General features: G+C 41.9%; 1 protein-coding gene across 2 annotated transcripts in view; it reads left to right on the top strand.

Annotated features, from left to right (window-relative positions):
• The window catches only part of CNIH3 (cornichon family AMPA receptor auxiliary protein 3), a 99831-nt gene extending 78281 nt beyond the window's left edge, over positions 1-21550 (top strand). For both annotated transcript variants that reach the window (XM_066611675.1, XM_066611674.1), the window contains 3 exons: positions 16199-16311; positions 20042-20185; positions 21523-21550. In XM_066611675.1, coding sequence (XP_066467772.1) covers positions 16199-16311; positions 20042-20185; positions 21523-21550 — 285 coding nt within the window. The remainder of the gene's footprint in view (positions 1-16198; positions 16312-20041; positions 20186-21522) is intronic.
• The last annotated feature ends 321 nt before the right edge of the window (positions 21551-21871 follow it).

Genomic DNA, 21871 nt, shown 5'->3' with positions numbered 1-21871 from the left:
GTCTTCTTCCTGATGTGTGCACCCACGATGAAAAGTATGAAAGTGTCATTGGCCCTGCTATCCCTACATGATGTGGCATATACCATTTCCAACATGGTGGTTACTAGAAATTAATTAAACATGGATGTGCTAGTGTGTTGTAATGGAGAGAGTTTTGAATTTGGCCTAGAAAGACTTATGTCTGAATTCTTACTTAGCCCTGAACCTCATTGGACTATCTTTTGACTAATCACCCACTCTCATCCTCACTGTTCTCTCAGAGTTATTGTAGTGATAAAATGGGATATCCTCTTGCTCGCCACAATGAGTTTCATTTAGCAAAGGAGGGATGCAGAATGTGTTTGATGTTGGGAAAAGTAACATACGAAGTGACCTGAAGCTGGTCAGAGCAATAGCAGCAATCTTGCTTTAGCATGACCTCACTTTGATATTCCTCCATTCTCCTATTAAAAAAAAAAAATCTAATCCACACCCATTTATTATGAAGATACATTTTCCATAGCACACCATGCCTAGATAGATATGTCTTCATATCTGTGTCTGGTTGAAATGTCCCTAAGCAGTGAAGCAAAATGTAATATAAAAAGATGATTTGATCATAAATGATGCGGCTGAATCAAGAGTTAAGACTGCTACATAAATCACCAGGAAGAATCCAGTATTAGCAGAAGCCAGGCTTCTAGCTTTTTCTTTGTAGACCTATTTCATTATTAGATTGTATTTCATTGAAATTTTAATGTACTTCTTTGCAGGGCACTGCTCATTTTTTGAACTATTTATAAAGACTTTGAACATTCACATTAATTAAAAAAAAACCAAATATAACGGCTGAAATAAAGATGTTAAGAAAAATAAACTGATTAAAACCTTTGTATAATGTAAGCAGGGAACTAAATTTACTACAACAAAATCAGTGTCATAACTGTAAATAAAGCAAGCTATGGACCAGTAACATAAGACAAGGTGAGCACTTTGGGTAGCAGACCTATTAGGTATTTGTTGGTTTAATAAGAAATAGTTTTATTTGGTTGTATGAAGCTGCCTTAGGACCCAATTCTATAGAGTGTGCGCTGGCTCACCACTGGTGCACACTGTTGCAAATGTGTTGTAAGGCATGTTTGCGGGCCCTAGCACCAGTTCTAGCCCGGCGCTCGGCTAGTGCAGGTGGAGCGTCCGAGCTCCACCACTCAGTGGTCACATGGGCCACCAAGCAGCAGAGAGATAGGTGGAGACATGGGGGGGAGGCGGAGAGGAGGTGTTCTAGGTTGAGGGGAGGCGGGGAGAGGGCAGGGAGGAGGTGTTCCGGGGGAGGGAATGGGGTGGGAGGAAGGTGGAACTGGTGGAGCTTTGCTCCACTGGATCCAGATCCTCTGTGTTGGGTTGGCAACCCGACACGGAGGCTGTTGAGTCTACGCCAACCTTCGAGTTGACCTAGAATCGAGTAGCCCCATTGCATGGCTACTTGCTTTACCCAGGGGAAGGGGACAGCTGCCTGGAGCACGCAGGATGTGGTGGCAGCCATTTTTGGTACCACTACAACCCCACGCACTGGGCAGCTCAGGATTGGGTTTTTATCAGATTATTGGTTCATCTAGCTAAGGTACTAATCATATGTTTGCCTGGTGCTGCATGGTACAGTGGTGCTAGAACTGTTGCCACTGTATCCTGCTGGACCAGAGCAGCAGCTGGAGGTCTCCTTGGGATAAGAGAACATCAGTTCCCTTACCCTATGTAGAGCTCTGGTGGCCCTGATGGTCTGCTTGGAGCTGCAGTTTTTATTTAGCTGATGCAGAACTGAGGAGACTTGTTTTGGGCACCAAGGCTGGGGGGGGGGTGTTAGGATTTGTTGGCGGCCTCTGCCGCCATCCCCACCCCCTCCTGGGCTTAAACAACCCTCCGAGCCATCCTCCTCCTGCCCAGTTTACCCCTTTCCCAAAATGCATTCCTGCCACTCAGCGAGATGCTTACTGCCCAGCACTCCTCCTCCTCATCTAACCTGCATGTAGGCCCAGCATTGTCTGAGGCGCTGGTCTCTCTGCCTGCACTGCTCATTGCTCAGCCACAGCAATGTTCCTTATGGCATGTTTGCAATGGCCATTGACAGGGCAGCGTGCAGGCCTCCAGTGCTGCTCCAGCTGAGGATTGGGATGTTCCTATTGCCTGGGTTGGCTACTGATAGCTTTGCAGGATATGGGGTGGGGTTCTTTCCTATCCATGCCTGGCACTGAACCTGGAACCTTATGCGTGCGAAGCATGTGTTTGATCACTGAACTAGAGTGCTATCTCGCTCCACTGTTCCAATGAAAGTCAAGCCGAGCTGAAAAGTCTAAGAACTGAATACCTGTAGAACTCGAAACAATTCCAAAAATATTTAATCTTTATTGTTTTTTAAACTATGCCATCTTAGAGCCATTTGCCTTGCAGAATACAGGTTGTCTCTGTTAAAATAAGCAGGACTCTTGTCCATTGTGAATTTAGTAAGGAGTGTTGTCCTGTTTCCTTTAGAATTTTGAAATAAAGATAATTCCAATCCTCTGGCTTGAGACTGGACAGTTGTCAGGTTTAAAGATTCAATGGTGTTATCTGACAACAGAGGGCAGAAATGGATGGCAGTAATCTGACTGTTCTCTGCCAGCAGTAAATTTGTAATATCCCATGTCCTTGCACAAGAATAATGTAATTATAGAATTGTGTCTCTCCAGATGATGAGACTAATTTTTTATACAACTAAAGAGATAAAATAATTGTAAATTACATACATTTGAAAAGTTAATCCAACATGTAGGCCACAAAGCACAGTATTAAGGTTGTGTTTCAGCCCTAGTTTCATTCTATACTTGCATTAATTTCTTGGTGAACCTGCTGGTTCTCCTCTGGTCATGCAGAGCTTTCAGAAGCTGCATGCATTAGTTTTAAGGATGACATCAAAGAGATGGATCTCAAACCAATAATTTTCAGAAGGAAAGTGTGTCTTTAATTAATGCTAATCTTGGTGGTAACATTGTAAAAATGCCTTAAAGGGAGCTTTACTATGACCAAAATTCTTAGGTTGAATTAATTTCAGATGTGGTTCTTAGACATGAAAACATCTACCCCTTTTGTCTGTTATGGTCATTTAAAATCTCCATATTTTAAAGCATCCCATTGACTTGAATTCATTTAAAATCTCCATATTTTAAAGCATCCCATTGACTTGAATTCAGTGCGAAGAGGGAGGAATAGCAAAAAAGGGATCCCTCACAATAATTGATGTAGCAAAGGGGACGGGGAAGCAGAAAAACTGAGGAGCAAATGAGAGATGAAGTGCAGATCAGTTAAATGGGGCAGAGAGAAGAGTCTGTAATATGGTGCAAAGAGTATAAGGGGGTGGCTGCAGAGATAGCTGTGAGTAGGAGTCAGAAAAGGAGGTCATAAATGGAACATCAGTGATGGTATCATGAAAAGAGAGAGAGCAAGAAGGAGCATAGAGAGAATAGGAGGAAGGATTAACAGAATTCAGACAGACTTGTAGACAAAGAGGAAAGGATGTGTGCTATGGGGTATATCTACATTTCATGACTGTCTTGTTTTCTTCTTTTCATACAGCCATAAATATCTTTACCTCCTATCTCTTAGTTTGCTTCCTCCCCCCTCCCTTTTTTTGCTTCAGCTTCTATTTTTATTGTTTTTATGGTCTCTCCTGCATCCTATTTCTTGCTGAATTTGGCCACAGCATGCAGTGCTTTCATTCTCTCTGCAATTCTCTCTCCCATTAGTGAAGGAGACGAAGGTTTAAGTGGGCAAATTACTGACCATAGTAGACTGGAAAAACTGTCATTAACACTTTTCTCTAAATCAGCCATTTTCAACCACTATACTGTGGCACACTGGTGTACTGCGGATGGTCTGCAAGTGTGCTGCGGGAGTTTGGGGCGGATCATTTGTTAGGAGGGCCACTGGGGGATGCCTGCCCCTGCTTTCAGTGCAGTGTGCTTGTCAACTATCAAAAAACTGGTGGTGTGCTTTGACAATTTTAGTGCCTTGTCAGTATGTCTGAGATGAAAAAGGTTGAAAATTGTTGATCTCAATTCAGGGAAAGGCCAAGCAATAGATACATTCTCCTGTTTCAGCTCCTACTTTTGATGGGCCTTGGAGACCTGCAAAGATATGAGCAAGGGTCATAAGGAATGGGTATTTGGAATTCCCTGAGGGAACTGAGTATAGATAAAGAACGGGCTGCAATTTGCCTTGTGTTGTACAGGCCAGGCCTAGAAGAACCAGTGAGAGAGTTGTAGTGAGTTGTGGTGAATGACAACCCTTCACCTAATGGAAATGCCCTGGGTCTGTGTAAAATGGCACTGGCTTGAATTCTGCTCTGCCATTCTGGTCATTTTCATCTGCATACCCATGGCAACAATTTGGCTGGGTTGTGTATTGGGAACACAAAACAGTCTGACCTGGCCTATGTAAGACAAAAGGTCAGGTAGGAAATGGCTAGCACTTTGCTGTGTTTGGCATCTACATGACCATTGGCCCCATCAAATCACCTGATTATAGACAAGGAGCTCATAGACAAGATTATAAACTTCATAGATTATAAACAAAATATAGATTATAGATAAGTTCAAGGGGCTGACCCCAGGTTTTGTCCTGTGAATTGACCAACCAGAGCAGTAGGAATAAACCAATTAGTTCTATGAAAGAAGTTAACTTATTAGAATCGGGGTGTGTTCATTCCAGACTGAACAAAGGTTATCTGTCTATCATTGAATGTCCCTCCAGCTGCCCCTGGACAAAATGAAATATTGCACTGAAACAAGTACCTTTCTAGGCAGAACTTTTGTCTAAAGAGTGCAATCCTAGATGTGTCTACTCAGAAGTAAATATCATTGAATTCAATGAGACTTAGGGTGCAATCGTAATCAACTTTCCATCACTGGCATAGCTATGCCAGTGGGGCATGTGCTGCATTCTGCAGTTGAGGGGCAGTCATGGAGGCCTCCTCAAGGTAAGGCAATGTTTGTTCCCCTACCTCAGAGTTTCATTACCCTTACCTCGGTGCTGGAAGTTAAGAACATAAGATTGTAAATTGGTTAGGATTGCACCCTTAGTCCTAGGAAAGTGTGATAGGATTGCAGCCTATGTTGTTAAGAATATATACTGCTTTTCAACAAAAAAGTTCACAAAATGAGTTACAGAGAAAATCAAATAACTAAATGACTCCCTGTCCAAAACAGCTTGCAATCTTTAAAAAAAACAAAAAAACAGAGCCCCACTAGCAACAGGCGGGCTATCGCAGCCTCTCCACGCAGATTTCTGCCCCCCCACTCACCAGAGACTAACGGAGCCTTGTGCAACCGCAGCCCACGCTGGAGAAACCTCTGTGAGGTTTTCCAGCACTATAAACTGTGCTTCCGGCAAACTGGAAGCACAGTTTCCGCCCCCGTCAGGAGCCTCAGAGAGGCTTCCGCAGGGTCCTAGCGGCTGGCGCTTTGGGCTTTTGCTCCATCTCACCCTATGGTAGGCATGCAACTACTTCCATCCACAGTGGGACTTTCAGGCAGTTAAAATCACAATAAAATAACAAGAAAATTAACACATAGAGATGTATGTACTGCGCTGTATACTAACTATATTGTAGTTTTGAAACTGCTGGTGGATATGATCCATGAAGGGGGTAATATAAGTTGTGGCCCAGGCCATCCCAATGAAAAGAGGGCAGAAGTAAAAGCCATTTCTTGTTACCTCTATGTCAATAAAATAAACGTAACCACTCTAATCCAAATCAACTTTGTTTCGGCGAGTGGTTCTTAAACTTTTAGCACTTGCTTTCAAGAATGACAATCTGTAGGTACCCATTGGAAGTGATGTCATTAACCTGGTGTGATGTCATGGCTGGAAGTGACATCATCAAGCAGGAAAATTTTTATGATAAAATCAAATCAAATATTTTTAAAAGTACAATAAGTTTAAAATTATTTAGACTAAAGAACTCTCCTAACCTTCCCAAGCAGTTGCTGATCTGTTAAAAAAAACAAACCCATACATCTCAAAGTCCTGTGCACACTTAGAGCCCAATCCTGTGCTCAGTGGCAGAGCTCTGTGCTGTCAAGCACTGTCGCAAATGTGCCGTAAGGCACGTTTGCTAGCCTTACTGCCGGGCTCCTGCCCGTGCTAGCCCAGCGCTGGCCGGTGCTGGGCTAGCGCAGGGTGGTCACCCAGCTTCCGCGGCTCGGCAGTCTTCCCAACTGCCCATCCGCGGCACAGTAAGCAGGGACAGGGGTGGGGAGGAGGCATTGCAGGGAGAGGGCAGCCCAACGGGGGGTGGAGAGAGGGCAGGGGGAGGCATGCCTTATTGCATGGTGGCACCGTCTAAAATAATGAAATAATGTAAATAATGAAAATAAAATACACATTGAATTGAATGGGAACCCACCTGAAATTACCTTGTGATCCACCTTGTGGGTCCTGAGCCACAGTTTGAGGGACGTTTGTCTACGTGATCAAAAAGCATCTCTCTTAGAATTTTACAACACTCCTAAATAATGCTCAGTTTGGGACACAGGCACAAACAAAGTACCCAGGTTTAATCTCTGACATCTTCAAGTAGGTATGGGGAAGACCCCTAACTGAAATCCTGGAAAACCATTGCAAGACAGTAGAGGTAGTTCTGAACTGAATTAACCAATGATCCGAATCAGTATTAGGTGGTTTTATATGTTCAGCTCTCTAAAGTAGCTGTTCCACTTCCCTGCACACCCCTGCTAAGTGAAATACTGCAGATACTCACATATAAGTCAATCTCAGAGATAAGTTGAAGGCAGGTTTTGAGCCAAATCATGGAATTTTCTATGACCCTCAGATAAGTCAGGGTTAAACTTGGTTGTGTGTGTGTGCGTGTGTGTGTGTGGGGCTGACTGTAATTTTGTCTGAATCCGAGGCCAGGTCATGAAAAATAACCTACCAGTGATTGTAACCTACAGTCTCTAATTTATTAAAAATTTAATAAAAGATCATAAGATACGTTTTTATTCCTTAACTTTTTAAATTCTGGTCTTCACAATCTTTTTGTAAATACTTTCAGAGTACTAAGAGCACTGTAAACAACATATCAGTAGAACCATTAATTTAAAACCTTCTTTAAGGTGCCTGGTCTGGTAAGCCAGAGGCTCTACACATGATATAAAACATATACAGGAATGTGCACAGTGGAGAGATAAGCAACAAGGAATGACTGTGAACAAGTGCAGCTACAAATAGTTGCAACCCTATTTACTCAGAAGTAGACCCATTGCTTTCCATGGGTGCTATTCTTAAGTACTGGTGCACTGAATTGTAGCCCAGGGCTTTGTTTCAAATGGAAATGAGGATGACATCCTGGTGTTTAAACAAACAGATCTCTGCCAAGCATTTGCAAAATGAAAAGAGGCTGCAGCAGAGCCTGCTAAAGAGAAGGATGCTGGCTTCATTTCAGTGGGAGTCTTCAGCCCTGGCTGTTGTTTTACCAGGGTGGGGGTTAAACTGAGGGGTACGTGAAATTCTTTGAAAATGACTTGCTAGGAATTGTTCTGAGGCAGCAGCAAAAAGAACAACAAAAGGAGGCATTTTTCTTCTTCTCCAAACAGGAAGGAGGTGAAGGTGCTTATGGGGTTGTAGGCTTTGTGAGGAGTGCTGCACTTCCATGGCAGCAGCCCTCAGACAGGCTACAATTCCTATAAGCGTCTTCACTTCCTTCTGTTTGGAGAAGAAGCTAAAATGACTGCCTCTGGATACCATAAGTAACCTAGTAAGTAAAATTACTCCTTTTTTCTCCACCCCCATGCCTTGCTTCTCAGTCCAGTCCCACTTCACCAGACAGCTGCTAAGCTTCCCAGAAGCTCCCACTTCTTTAACTGTTGACCCATGTGTAAGTTGACCTGGTTTTCAGGGTCAATTTTTAGGCATGAATTTTTTTACTTATACATATGCGGTATGTGAGGCACTGGTAGTATTTCTTAAAGGGCACTCTTTGCTGATATTTAGTAAAAGGCACAGGAGAACAGGCTTTTCTCAAGTATGTCACATGTGAGTAGTTAAGGATTATATAGGCGCAAGTTTAGTTCTGTGCCTTAAACCTTTCCTGGAAGACAACAAAAATCATTGTGGATACTGAACTACTGCTGCACAATACAATCTTGACAACATAGCTAAGAGGCAAATACTGCATGTGTGAAGCAAAAATGTATTTAACTGAAACAACCTAATGAGAGAACAAACGTACACTGGAATTTGGTTCTATGTGGTCTTGAAACCATTGTCAATAACTCTGCAAAAATCTGCCCAATTTTTGGTATACCCACCATAATTATTTCTTAGACACTTGCCTGCCAAGCCCCAGAAGTGGCATCCAATCCAAATTAAAATGCACTAAAAATAACAAACAAGTATGTACCTTATCAAAACCAACAGCAAAAATAGATACGATTGGAGCATATATACAGGGTGAACCAAAAGTAAGTGGACAGTAAATGATTACATTTTCTTGCATCAGTATTTAAATTATTTGCCATTATGGGTTATCGGAACTATCTGAAAAGAAAAAAAATATTACATTTAAATAAATTTAGTTATAAAATTTAATATAATATAACACAAACAGCATAGTTATAATGAACACCATCGTTTCACCCTATTCCACCTACTGTTCACCTACTTTTGGTTCACCCTGTATATGTGGGGAAGGGTTCCATTTTCTTCACCAAGAATCCCAGCTGTGTTGTTACTCATAAACGGCATTTATGTTGCAGTACGCAGCCGACACCGCAGCTCCAGAGACTCAAGGTCAGGCAGATACTCCTGGTAAATAAAGAGGCACACGGCAGTGCTCCACCACCAGATGTCCTTTACTTGAAGTATGTACAATATTTACAGTACAAAGGCAGCTCAGCAAGCAAAACAGCACTTTTCTCAACTCTCCGATCACCAACTCCACCGATGTAGCTTCCCACAGACACTCCACATAACATCTCCCACACAGCAGCTTGCACACGCTGCAATATATATTGGCACTGGCCAATGAGAGGCGGGCTACGATCTGGTGATCCTATGACTCATTGTCTGGTGACATGGTGTTGCATCAGCTAATCCCATGATGCATCCGCGCTACACTGTATGTATGCAGGCCAAGACATCAGGGCCTAGCCTTGCCTTATCCAGCCTGTAAATTCACTATAGGCCTGGGGCAAATATCATAACAGTATTCTGCATTTTGTATGTTACTTGGCAGTCTTCTGTGGTGGTTGTAAATAGGTTTTGTGACTGCATATGCAGTGTTCCTCAAGCATTTTATGGTTTGCAGGATAGGGAGGAAGATGCTACAATGCATGCATCCCAGCTGTGTGCTTATTCCAACTCAATGCACGCATTTTGAAAGTGCTGCTACTTGTGTGTCTCATCCGGTTCTCTTGCTTCCCCTTGTTTGCGCTAAACCCATCCGGCTTGTGGTCTGCAGCTTGCAATTAGCACTACTTAATAGCTGTTAAATAGGGTAATTGGCTGTTATCCTCACAGAGGTGTTCCTTCAGCAGCTGATATTTCTCAATGAACCCAGGCAAACTATGGCTGAGCTCTAAGAGAGAAACTAAAGTGAAATTCAATTATTTCCTTGCTCTGAAAACCATAGGTTTCTTCCTAGCCTGTAAAAAAAAAATTGATGAATGTTCACATTTTAGTAGGCAATAATGTAGAACAAATCACAGCAGATCACAGATTTCTACAGGGGTGTATTGTAGATGTTCCCTGCTTTCCGGAAAGAGATGATGAAGGCTTAAATGTTGTTCACTAATTGGCTTGTTCTCCTGCAGTGATGCCATATGTGAGAAGCAAGAGTCAAAATGCCAGATGAAAAAATAGCTGAGGAAATTGAACCGTGGTTCACGCATAGTCTGAGAGTAGTTCTTATGCTCTGCTTGGCATTAAGACACTTGGTCAGGCATTCATATATACCTGTGCATCGATTAATGACAGAGCTGTGTACCCGCACCCCAATCGTCAAATGAGGCTTGACATTAAGCGAAGCCTCCAAAGCTGAGGGAAACTGTGCTCCCCTCACCTTCGGAGGCTTTTCTGAGACCTGCAGAGGCAGTGCACATCCATGTGCTGCTTCTGCAAGGCTCAGAATTACCATTTTGACCGAAGAAACGCAACATCTGGTTTCCCAATGGAGACCAGAAGTGATTTTTTTTATGCCTTATAAGGCATTCGGAGGCCCAGGGAAGTGACTTCCCCAGGCCTTCAAACGCCTTATTAGGCAGAGAAACATCACTTTTTGATCAAAATGGCCAAAGCCTATTTTTGGTCAAAATGGTCAGTCTGAGCCTTGCAGAGGCAGCATGCAGACATGCACTGCCTTTCGGGGCTCAGAAAATCCTCTGGAGAAGAGGGGAGCACAGCTCCCCTCAGCTTTGAAGGCTTGGGGGGGGGGTGTTGAATAGGGACCAGCAATGGCTGTTGCATATGTGGTCCATTGCTGGTCAGAACATTCCTAAGTGACATTCATCTGTGCTTTCCTTCAAGCCTTTCTACTGAAGTTGCTTGTCTAATTTGTGTTGGGAGAATGCAATATATATTGTGTTTCACTCTCCCCTGTTGTCTATTGAGGTATTGTTTGAAATGCTGTGGGGAACAAATTGAAACTTCTGGCAAGGCTGTTCTCATCAGCATTTCCTTCACTGAATGTATGAAAGAGCTATAAATATAAAAAGTCAGTGAAGTGCTCTTGGGTATGAATCCAAAAATGTGATTCCCAAGAATGACATAGAAAAAGCACCCAACCAGCAGATGGCAAAGATCGTAAGTATACTAGTGCATCAGTCATGAAGAGGTTCTGGGGAAGAGAAGAGACAAGAGCAAGGCTATTTTGAAGTACAGAATTGCTGCTCTCGCATATATCCAGAACTGTCTTGATTGTTCAGAGCATGATTGAGTTCTGCCGTTGAAACACTCCCTGAATGAGAGATTGCCATGGAGCTATTTGTAATATGATCTGAGTTCTTCTAGGAAGCATGCATTTACTGTGGTTGTTTTAGGTGTCTGCTTTCCATACATTATGGTGGTCCACAGAGAGATGTGGTGAACAAATAGGAACACAGCCTTCCCATAACATGGAAATTGGTACACGACCTCAGTTTTCAAGCATGTTCTTAATAGGATGTTTGTAGTCTCCACCCATCCATAGATTTATACTTGCTGAGAGAAGCCAGGACATCAAATCCTTTTTAAGAATCTTCCTCTGGTGCTCTAAAGCTATCTTGCCAAAACATGTGGGGTTGTATCCAGCTTACCACTCTATGAACAGGGTTCCTTTCATTCACTGAGTTTGCACATGGAAAAAATTTTCTGTGAGAGGAAGGGGGTCCTGTTGAGTACAGCTCTCTCCTCCTGTGCAGAGAGTGGTGTTAATGGAAGGAGTGTGAACAAGGGGCACTTTGCTTCTTATGACCACTAGTTCAGCAATGTAAAAGTGATAGGCAGTAGCAGCAAATTTGTGTCATAAAATTGCCAAATGATTACCTCAATACAATAGTTGCATAGTAATGAGATTCTTTTTTCTGTTTTTTAAAAATGTTTTTCTGAGTCAGAAATGCTTTGTAAGTGCTATTAATACACCTGAGCCTGCCACCATAATTGACATGTCCTGCTTTGTGTCCGTTTTTTTGGGTCAGAGCATCTCCAGTATGTTTGTCTTTCACTGATGATAAATCATGGTATAGTTTCAGTTTGAGGTCCAGGCATTGGTACTAATTTATCACCCTTGGACTTTTCTTTTCAGAATTGATTTATAGTATAGTTGCACCCTTCCCAGCAGGGAAGATTAATTATGGTTTTAAAAAGTGTTTTTAATAGTGGGCATCTATCAAATGCAGTAACTGAACATTTAAAGTTGTATAAACTAGGAATATGTTAGCGGTGGCTCAAATTGATTTCAAACGAGGGCCTTTAAAAAAATTTAATTTTAGAAATCATATTAAGCTGTGTTTAAAATGCTGTCACCCACCCATGCCCTCAGAAAATGGCAGGCTAGAAATGTAAACAAATATCTTAATGTTGGGGACTAGTGAAAGGACTAGAGAGCTGGCACACCAGCTGAAGAGCTTGCTAGATTAACTATATAAAATTATCATGGGATTATGTATAAAAGCAAATTCTTATCAGAGAAAGGACAGTTCATATATTCTAGGCATCACCTTGTGTGTCAATTTGAAAGTTACTGTAAATTTCAGTAGTACTTTGTCTAGACTAGGGGTGGCCAAACGTACTCAGTGCAAGAGTCACAAACAATAAACTTCAGATGTTTGAGAGGCACAAGACAGATTTTTGAGAGTTACAATCTTTAAGAAGCATTCAGATTCTTAAATATATTTACTCACCAGGAACATTAAACTTACATTTTAATCCAGTGGACTCTCAGTTTATACCCAGTAAATAATGATAAAGCTTGTAACCTTTTATATTAATTATGATGCAAAAAAGGCACTCAGGCAACATATTTCTGTGAGCGTCACATTATATGTCAAAGAGCCACATGTGCCTCCCAAGCTGTAGTTTAGCTACCCTGGTCTAGAATAAATTAATGTACAGATTGGGGCATGACAAACATGAGTTGTATTGGAAATGGGAATGCTATATTACATGGACCAGTGGTTCTCACACATTTGGCACTGGGACCCACTTTTTAGAATGAGAATCTGTCAGGACCCACCAGAAGTGATGTCATGACTGGAAGATACATCATCAAGCAGGAAAAATTTTAAATTCTAGGCTGAAATCCTACCCACACTTACCCAGGAGTAAGTCCCATTTACTATCATTGTTAAGAGCATACACATAATAGCCTGTTAAAAGTACAGATCTGTAACATTTCACCAAATGCAATCATGTATCATGGTAGCATCAAGTCTATTAAAAGTAAAATATTGAAATGAATGGGAACCCGCCTGAAATTGGCTCGCGATCTACCTAGTGGGTCCCGACCCACAGTTTAAGAAACACTAGCAGGAAAGTGTTAAGAAACACTAACAGGAAATTTTCCTGGTATTGCACAATAGAAGACTTCTGTAAGGTGATGCAGAGGACTGATGACAGGTTATTTTTTTATTCTTAAATCCCTTAGTACAGTGGTTCTTGGGCAACACTCTAAGTTCTTGTGGGGGCGGGGGAAAGGCAGTGACGCGATCCCAGGAAAGTGAAAGCAGAGCGATCAAGCCCACCTCTGGTTTGCAATCATGCCGCCCACTGCAAATGTTTCTGTCCTGGTTTATTAAATTATGGTTCCATAGTTCATGCAAAACCTGAGAACTCTGGCTTAGCTCTGTTTTAAAAGTCAGGATGTGAAACCACAGTTTGAAGGTGCTTTCACATCTTGGCTTTTAAGCCAAACCACAATTCCTGACTTTGCAGAAGCTGCAGAGCAATGGCTAAACAAGTCAGGGTGAACGGCAGCACACAAGTAAGGAGGAAAGTGTGTGGGTGGGTGGGTGGGTGGGAGATAATACATAGGTTAAGCTTGTATTCCCAATGGGCAGCCCAGTCTTAACTAGGATTAGGCTGCCCTTTACTACACAGAAAACAGTTCTGCTGTCATAAATGGCTACAGTTCTGCTGTCATATATTGCTGTCATATATTGTCATATAGTTCTGCTGTCATATATCTGCACACTGTTGGCAGCCATTTTAGAGCTGCTGCAGCAAATGGTGTTTGTGCCAAAGACATTGTATTGTTGTCAGCTACTTCCAGCAGTGAAGGTAAACCAGCAGCAGAGGTGGAGAGCAGTGTGGGGAGAGCAGAATGGGTTGGAGGGAGAGGAATGGGGAGGTTTCTGGGTAAGGAAGGGCAGGAGATAGAATGGGAGATGTAGGGGTGGGTCTCAGTGACAGTGGCATGTGCTGGATCCTGACCCTGTTCCCATTCTCTTCCCTCTCCCTTACTGTCATTGGACTTGCACCATCAAAAGAGCTGGCACAGATCTGAGGAGACCCATTGGGACAGCAGAGACTTGAAAACTCCCTTACTGCAAGGAGATCTCTGCGACTGCCCCCCCTGCAGTATATTGCACACACTCCAGTTCTATCCCTAGCAACTCTGATGGGTACAGCGGTGCAACAATGTTGACTACTGTATCCAGCAGCAGCACCTAGGCTGCCGAAGTTCTCCTCGGGGAAGGCGACTTTTGCCCCTTCCCCCGATGAAAGCCCCAGGCCTTGCAATGGGGCTTTTCATGTCTGCACCAGCTAATTTGCTGGCTCAGACTTGAGAAGCTCCATGTTGGGCTTTTCAGCCCAGCACAGAGGATAGGCCCTTCCCTGCCCTGGTTCCACCCATGCCTCACCCTCCCCCACCCCGAAAGCCCTCACCACTGCCCAGAGCTCTTCCCTTGTTCAGGCTGCTAGGCCAGTGCTGCTTACACTCCGAGTACTGTAAATATGCTTTACAGCTCATTTATGGCACCCAGAGCCAGCGCTCAGAGCCCATACGTTTGGGCTCTAAGTTAGAATTGTGCTCTAATTTGTATTTGCGATTGGTAAACCACAGTTTATCACTAGTGTGAGCTGATAAATTTTATTTTTTACTTTTGTTTTAATGAATTGTGAGCAACTTTGGGAGAAGCTGGATTATTTGTAATAAATTAACCTAGGCTGTGTGTGAATTTGCTCTTAGACTTGGACTTTGTTAGATTTCCTGGGGAAAGAGGCTTCTTCAGAGCTATAAAAATGCTTCCTAACATGCTCTCATGATTTGTTTCTGATGCATAGAGGCTTATATTCAAAGGCCACGTGACATATTGCAGAATTTGCTACTTAGAACAGTGGTGTGTGGGGCTGAGTCTGGTCAATAATTGTTTATCCAGACATTGATGGTTGGTGTTTGGCAAGTGACCCAGTTCCTTGTCACAGAAAGTATGTAAACTTTAAATCTAAAATGTATACTGTCAGGGGAATTATATTTTGACATAATTGGGTATAGAATCAGCCCCACACCAAAAACAAAACTGGTTCACAATTAAGGTTCACAATTAAAGTGTAACAATTTCTTGCCAATGTGACTTTGAATGAATCTGCTCTTAATCAATCTTTTGCTTGTGGTCTATTCACTAGAATCTTCACTATTCACAGACCACCAGTTTAGTCTAATCACAGATAAATGCAATTTCAACTTAAGAAATTTTCCCCACTTTGGTTAGTGCAGGTTGCTGCTTTCTACCAATTATGCAGCTTTTTCTTCTTTAAATATCACAACAACCCTCCAGGTTGTGCTTGTACCATTTTTGTACATGGATAGCAACCCCCATGAACTGCAGCTAGACTTGGATGCAATTGTGTCACAATATGATTTATTACTGTTTAATTAATCATTTGTAATCAGTTCCAGGTTTCCTCCACCTACACCACAGCCATTCTCTTTGCTGTCTTCCACTTCACTGATGTCCAGTGAAATTGACAAATTTGAGGGAAACTTTGTTAATTTCATTGAGTTCTCCTCCTTAGTAGGGGATGAAAGCTGTGACAAGAGAAACATGGTATCAGTGTTATCTCTTCCCCCCCCCCCCCCTATGTAAAACCAACACTGGTGCACATATCAAAAAATAACCACACTGATGTTGAGGAATCATCAAAGTTTACAAGCATAATTTTTCCCCTCAAGAACAACATAGGGAAAGAATGTGGAATATTGTTTTCTGTGAATCTATTTGCAGTTCTTCAGGCTTTGATAAAGACTCCCCACTCCCTACCAAACCTGTTCGTAGGCTACCTACAAAACTTTGTACCTGATGCATTCAGTGGAGTCTGTTTTATTACTTTATAGCATGCTAAAATTTTGTTCCATGACCATGATAGCTGCTAATGCTTTTCTGGTGTTTTTCAAGTTCTCAGAACGGATTAATTTCTGCCTAGAAAGAAAATAGTGTTAAACTTTGGCTTTTATCTAATTTTTCTACAGGAAGCTGTAACTGTTGAAACTTATAATTATTCATACCACACACATATGCACCCACCCACCACAGAAAAGAATTTCAATATTTTCTCATGGCCTTTTCAGATGGCTTAACAACCATCCTTGGTATAAGGAAGGCAGCATAAGCATGGATTAGATCCAGAAAGCATGTTGGATCTGCCCAGATATAGCCAAGCAGAACATGTTGGAGACTACAGTGTAATCCTTTCTCTTTTCTTTTTTCTTCAGCTAGTGTTGCCAGAATATTCTATCCATAGCCTTTTCTGTATAATGTTTTTATGTGCTCAAGAATGGTTGACGCTTGGCTTGAATATCCCTTTGCTTTTCTATCACATCTGGAGGTAAGTCATAATCTTGCTTGTAGTTCATTGCCCCTTTGCTCCCTAGATTGGCTACTTCTTTCCTCCCTTCCATCCAATTAGGGCTCTGTGACTTTATCACCTGTATGACATGCAGAAATTCAGTAGATGCATCTTTTCCTCAGTGGAGATGCAGTGATGAAAGATGCTGTACCTGGCAAATTTTTGTTATAGACCAGCTAAAGACAGAGGAGTTCTACTAGGAAAAAAAAAGAAATGGTCATGGGGGAGTGTGACCCTGTTGATTCTCCTGAACCTCCCAGCAACTTTTGATACTTTCAGCTATTGTATTCCTCTGGGCTGCTTAGCCAGCATGGGATTTGGAGGGAGTGTTTGGAGATGGCTCCAGGCATTTCTGGTCTATATGTCCCAGAATGTTGTGTTGGGAGACTGCTACTCCTGCTCTGTGGTCTTGGGTCCCCCAAGTTTCCATCATCCATGAAACCGCTGAAAAAAGGCCATTTGGACATGTGGATGACATCCAGTTTTATCTCTCATTTTTACTTTTAATCTTGGAGGCTGTGGAAGTCCTGAACCAGTGGCAGTTTTGAATTGGATAAGGGTGGACAAATTGAAGATTAATTCAGACGAGATGGAGGTAATTTTGGTTGGCAGTTCTGGTGAACAAGGAATAGTTATCCAGGCTGTTTTGAATGGAGTTGCATTCGTGTTGAATTGGCAGGTTTGCTGTTTGGGAGTACCTCTGGATCTAGCCCTGCTTCTGAATGGCTACGTGGCAGCAGTAGCTAGGAGCACTTTTTATCTCCTTTTCTTAACTCTGTCACTTTTTGAGAAACCAGATTTGGCCTCAATTGTTGTTGTGGACCGCTTGTGAGCTACTTTTCGTTGAAAAGCAGTATAGAAATATTCTTGATGATGATGATAATGTTTTATTATTAAACTGCTGTACTGTGATTAGACTGCTGTACTGTGCTGTTGTGGGACTGCCCTTGAAGACAGTATGAAGAAGGTTTATTTGGTTCAAATGCACCTGCCATTGTCTCCTATTCTGACTGGATCAAGTTGATCAGATCACATGTCAGTCTTATTTCACTGATTCTGAATTTGTTTATGGCAGTTCAGGTTGCTTTTTTTCTTTTTCTTTAAAGCCCTGAATGGGCTATGACCAAAATAACTTGTCTTCTTCATTATAAGACTAACAGTATGATTCAAATTCGTGAGTGTTTCAAACATGCCACAAGGCACGTTTGTGGCTACTCATGAGCCAGCTGGTCTGGTGTGAAGGCCTGTGCTGATGCGGCAGAATCACATCTGGCTACATCGCTGGGAAGGTCACACTGGATGGCATGGGGGATGGGAGAGGGTGGTGGGAAAGCATGTTGGAGGCAGGGAGGGGGAATTTTTTGGTGGTGGAGGGTGGAATGAGGTGAGGATCAGGCCCAGGAGGGGCTTGGGAATGGTGGTGCAGCACACACGGCATCCAAACTCTCTTCCCAGGCTGGGCAGCCCTACACAGGGCTTTCTGGATTTGTGCCAGTGATATAGCTGGCACAGATCTGAGAAATCCTATGGGGTGGCTGGGGCTTTACCTGGGGTGGGAGGAAATGTATCACCTTAACCCTTGGAGACCTCCAGCTGCCTCCTGAGCTGCACTGGATGCAGCATCAGTGCATCTTAGAATTGGGCTGCCTACTGTGTTCCTCCCTGAGACCCTGCTTCAGGTTTCTCCTACTATGGTGAATGGCTATCCAAGTGAGGCCCTTTTTACCTCTGGTATCCAAGATCTGGAATAGACTTCCAAAAGCTCTGGCCCCTTTGCTGTTCGCCTCTAGATGGGTTACAAAGTCTGTTTTATTTCAGTGAGTTTTTGTAGATTATAAGTTTTGATTTTTTTTAAGCTATTGCCTTTTAATACTTTTTAATCTTTTAAAATTATTACTTTTATTGATGTTCCTGTTTTTAATTGTGTATGGTTTTATTTTGATAGTAAAGCCGCCTTGAAAAACAATTAGAAAGTCAGCCTATCAGTGCTTAAGGAAAATAAATAATAATCTGCCCAGATCTTCCTTGCTGAAGGTAATTGTGCATTGGAGGCTCTTGTAGACAATGCATTTCCTTGCAGGACTGCAAAATTCAAAGTGAGGTAAGGAAAATCTGGTCATTTGAGTTCACCAAAGAAAGAAAAAAAGGAATACCTTGTCACCACAAAATATAGGACATCAACTGGCAAACATTGCTAATAAAATATATATCAATTTTGCAGTGGTTCAGCAATGCTCCAGGGCAGGTGAATTCAGGAGAAACGTCTACATTAATTTTTAGGAGCCAGCTAAATTTTTTGCAATAATTGCAATAATTGCAAAGCTAGGGTTGAAGCTGCAAGAACTCAATGGGAACTGTTGGAATTACACATGCATCCACACAGTTTTTCACATAGTTACATTTCGAATAGTAACCACCCCACTGTTAGCATCTGTGAATTCATTCACTCTATGAGCTAATTCTGATGTAAGAGGTTTCCTTCACTTCTAACAGTGATTCCCAGACTGTAGGTCTGGGACCCACCTGTGGGTCGTGATCCAATTTATCTTGGGTTACAAAACTGACAGGGCAAATTAGACTATGTGCATCAAGGGTTAAACAAGTTGCTATTGGGGGGAGCACTGTTGCCCAATCACCATTATAGCCATACCCCTTAGCATTTATAAATCGGGCAGCAACCTCTAGGGCCTCTAAACTGTTTGGGAACCACTGATTTATAAGAAGAACATGTGTGTGTTAAGAATCCACATGAATTTCACAGGAAAGATCCATGATCAAGAATCCAGTATCCTGCTTGTGCGTTTTTTCCGCAATAACTGCAGAAGCTTGGATGCATGTGTGTTTTACTTCTGGTGTAATATTCGTATATGGATTCTTCTATGGAGGAAAAACAACTTACTTGAACTCTTGTAGCAGAATAATCAAAGAAGGAGAACTACAGAGTGACTCAAAATGTACACACATTTTAATGAGTTCTAATGAATGCATACTTCATTGTACAAAACCTGCAGTTGAAGAAATGTGTGGAACCATCCTGATGGTGAATGTCTGCAGATCCCTTAGTCAAGGATACCAGCTGTGTATATATGCCAAAGGGAACGCTTTTAGCACATGGTCTAATTCAGAGGTTCTCACACATTCAGCACCCAGACCCACTTTTTTAGAATGAGAATCTGTCAGGACCTGCCGGAAGTGACATCATCAAGCAGGAAAATTTTTAACAATCCTAGGCTGCAATCCTACCCACACTTACCCAGGAGTAAGTCCCTCTGGCTATCATTGTTAAAAGATTATACATAGTAGCTTGTTAAAAGTACAAGTCTGTACAGGTTCCCAAATGCAGTCACATACCGTGGTGGCATCAAGTCTAATATATTAAAAATAAAATATTGAAATAAATGGGGACCCACCTGAAATTGGCTCATGACCCACCTAGTGGGTCCCAGCCCACAGTGAGAAACACTGGTCTAATTAATTAACTACTAGGTCAAGCAACTGTTTCTCTGTATACTGTATGCACTATATATGTGAATTATAGAACAATAAATGTTCTATAATTCTCAATAACTAAAAAGTATGTGTACATTTTCTGATGATGCCTGTTGGTTTGACCCAAGATGGCAAGCATGGTTCATTAGGATAAGGGACTTGGTTTAACTTTGCTCCGAATACTGCAAATTTTCGCTAAGTGGTTTTTTTTTCCTTTCAGGTATTTCCATTGTCCCGCAGACAGTTCCGAACTAGCATATGACCCACCTGCAGTAATGAATGCAGATACTTTGATTTACTGTCAAAGAGAGGCCTGGTGTAAATTAGCTTTCTATCTCCTGTCATTCTTCTATTATCTTTACTGGTAAGCTTGGTGCTTCTTCAAAATGATAGACTTTTGAGGATGAAGTATGGTAATTATGGGTGGATAAAAGCTATAAAGGATTTCCAGCTACTGTAGCTGAAAGTCACAAATAATAAATAAGGCATATGTCCAGTAGCTGCAACTTATTTATTTTTTAGATGAGATTCCCAGACTTTATATAAGTGCATGACAACAATACAGTCGCCCTGCATCTTGTACATGATAGAGGTGTGCGCATTCAAGTATATATTTATCCCTCCTGTGTACACATGTCTCAAAACCCAATCCTAACCGACTTTCCAGCACCAGTGCAACCATGCCAACAGAGCATGTGATGCATTCTGCAATAGGGGGCAGTCACATAATCCTCCTCATTTAAGGGCACACTCGTGCCCCTTACCTCAGGGTTACATTGGCGCTGGAAAGTTGGTTAGAATTGGGCTGCCTGTCATGTAGAAAGTGGGTTGTGGTGCAGTTTTAAAAGCAAATGGGAACTGTAGATATAGAGTGGCAAACTTACCCCCCCCCCCATCCTGGCCTGCAGTTTTCTCTCTCTTGCCAATCAATTTTATCCTTAGTAAAGCTCTGATTCCAGAATTATGCTGGGCTGGGAGAAAAATGATTGGGAAGGGGGATTGCAAGAAGGAAAGCCAAAGGTGGGGAAGGCTCTGCTTCTCACCCATACTCCTTTTGCTGTTGAAATAACACCCCACTTCCTACTTTCTGTGTGACTTAGACAGATCCTGTTCAAACACATAGACATGTTGCTACCGTGTCCCTTTGGGCTCTTACTAAGACACTTCAGTGAGTTTCCTTAGAAGTATTCTACAAAGCAATATTTTCTCATTAGAGTGTTTTTTTTAATGAACCCTACTGTTTTAATAGTATTTCCACAATTACATTCTATGTGGCTCTTTTCCGAAAAAAGAGTATCTCATTAATCTTGAAGTTTCTTCCATCCCAGGAATAAAAAAAATAAAGCAGAAATATTTTAATATAAGTTTTGTGTGTACTTCAGGGACTTGCTGGCAGAATTTCAGAGATCAAAACACTGTTGGAGAAAGGTTTTATTTCTTAGACCCAGGAGAAGTTCAGGCACAACTTTGAATACCATAGGGAAATGGCAACAAAAAAATTGCCTTGAAGACTTTCGAGCTCTCTTTGTGAAATCTATCATAATTTGGATATAATACGTAGATGCAATGGAGTGTCCTGCAAACATATAGCAAGAAAGGAAATGGAACATTAAGTCAGGCATAATGTGTTAGAAAAATAAAAGTGGTTTGGTGTGCTTCAAGGGGATTCTTTCAAATTTTACCTTTTTCTTTTATATTCAGCATGATCTATGCTTTAGTGAGTTCCTAATTCAAAGATCACCATTAAAGACTGAAAACAACAGAGTCCAGAATAAAGGCAAGCCAGCCTACAGTGATGCTTGACACATGAAGCATAGTAAGGAGATGACAGCTTTGAATCCAGCAATCAAACAGGATGTAAAAGGATGTAAAAGAAAAACTCCTTTGGAATAACAGTTGACTGCAGATCTGCAGAAACTTGAAGCAATAGGTGGCTGATGCTTCTTTCTGTCTCTCGCCTCCTGTATTTCACTGGATTTCTGAATTCCCAGCATAAACATAAACAACTATTTATAAAGTTAAAAGTAGCCACATTTGAAGACATTTAATT

This window comes from Tiliqua scincoides, chromosome 1, assembly GCF_035046505.1.
Source record: "Tiliqua scincoides isolate rTilSci1 chromosome 1, rTilSci1.hap2, whole genome shotgun sequence".
In the NCBI taxonomy this organism is placed as follows: domain Eukaryota; kingdom Metazoa; phylum Chordata; class Lepidosauria; order Squamata; family Scincidae; genus Tiliqua; species Tiliqua scincoides.
Note: the sequence above shows the minus strand (reverse complement) of the source record. Positions and strands in the feature narration are given on the sequence as shown.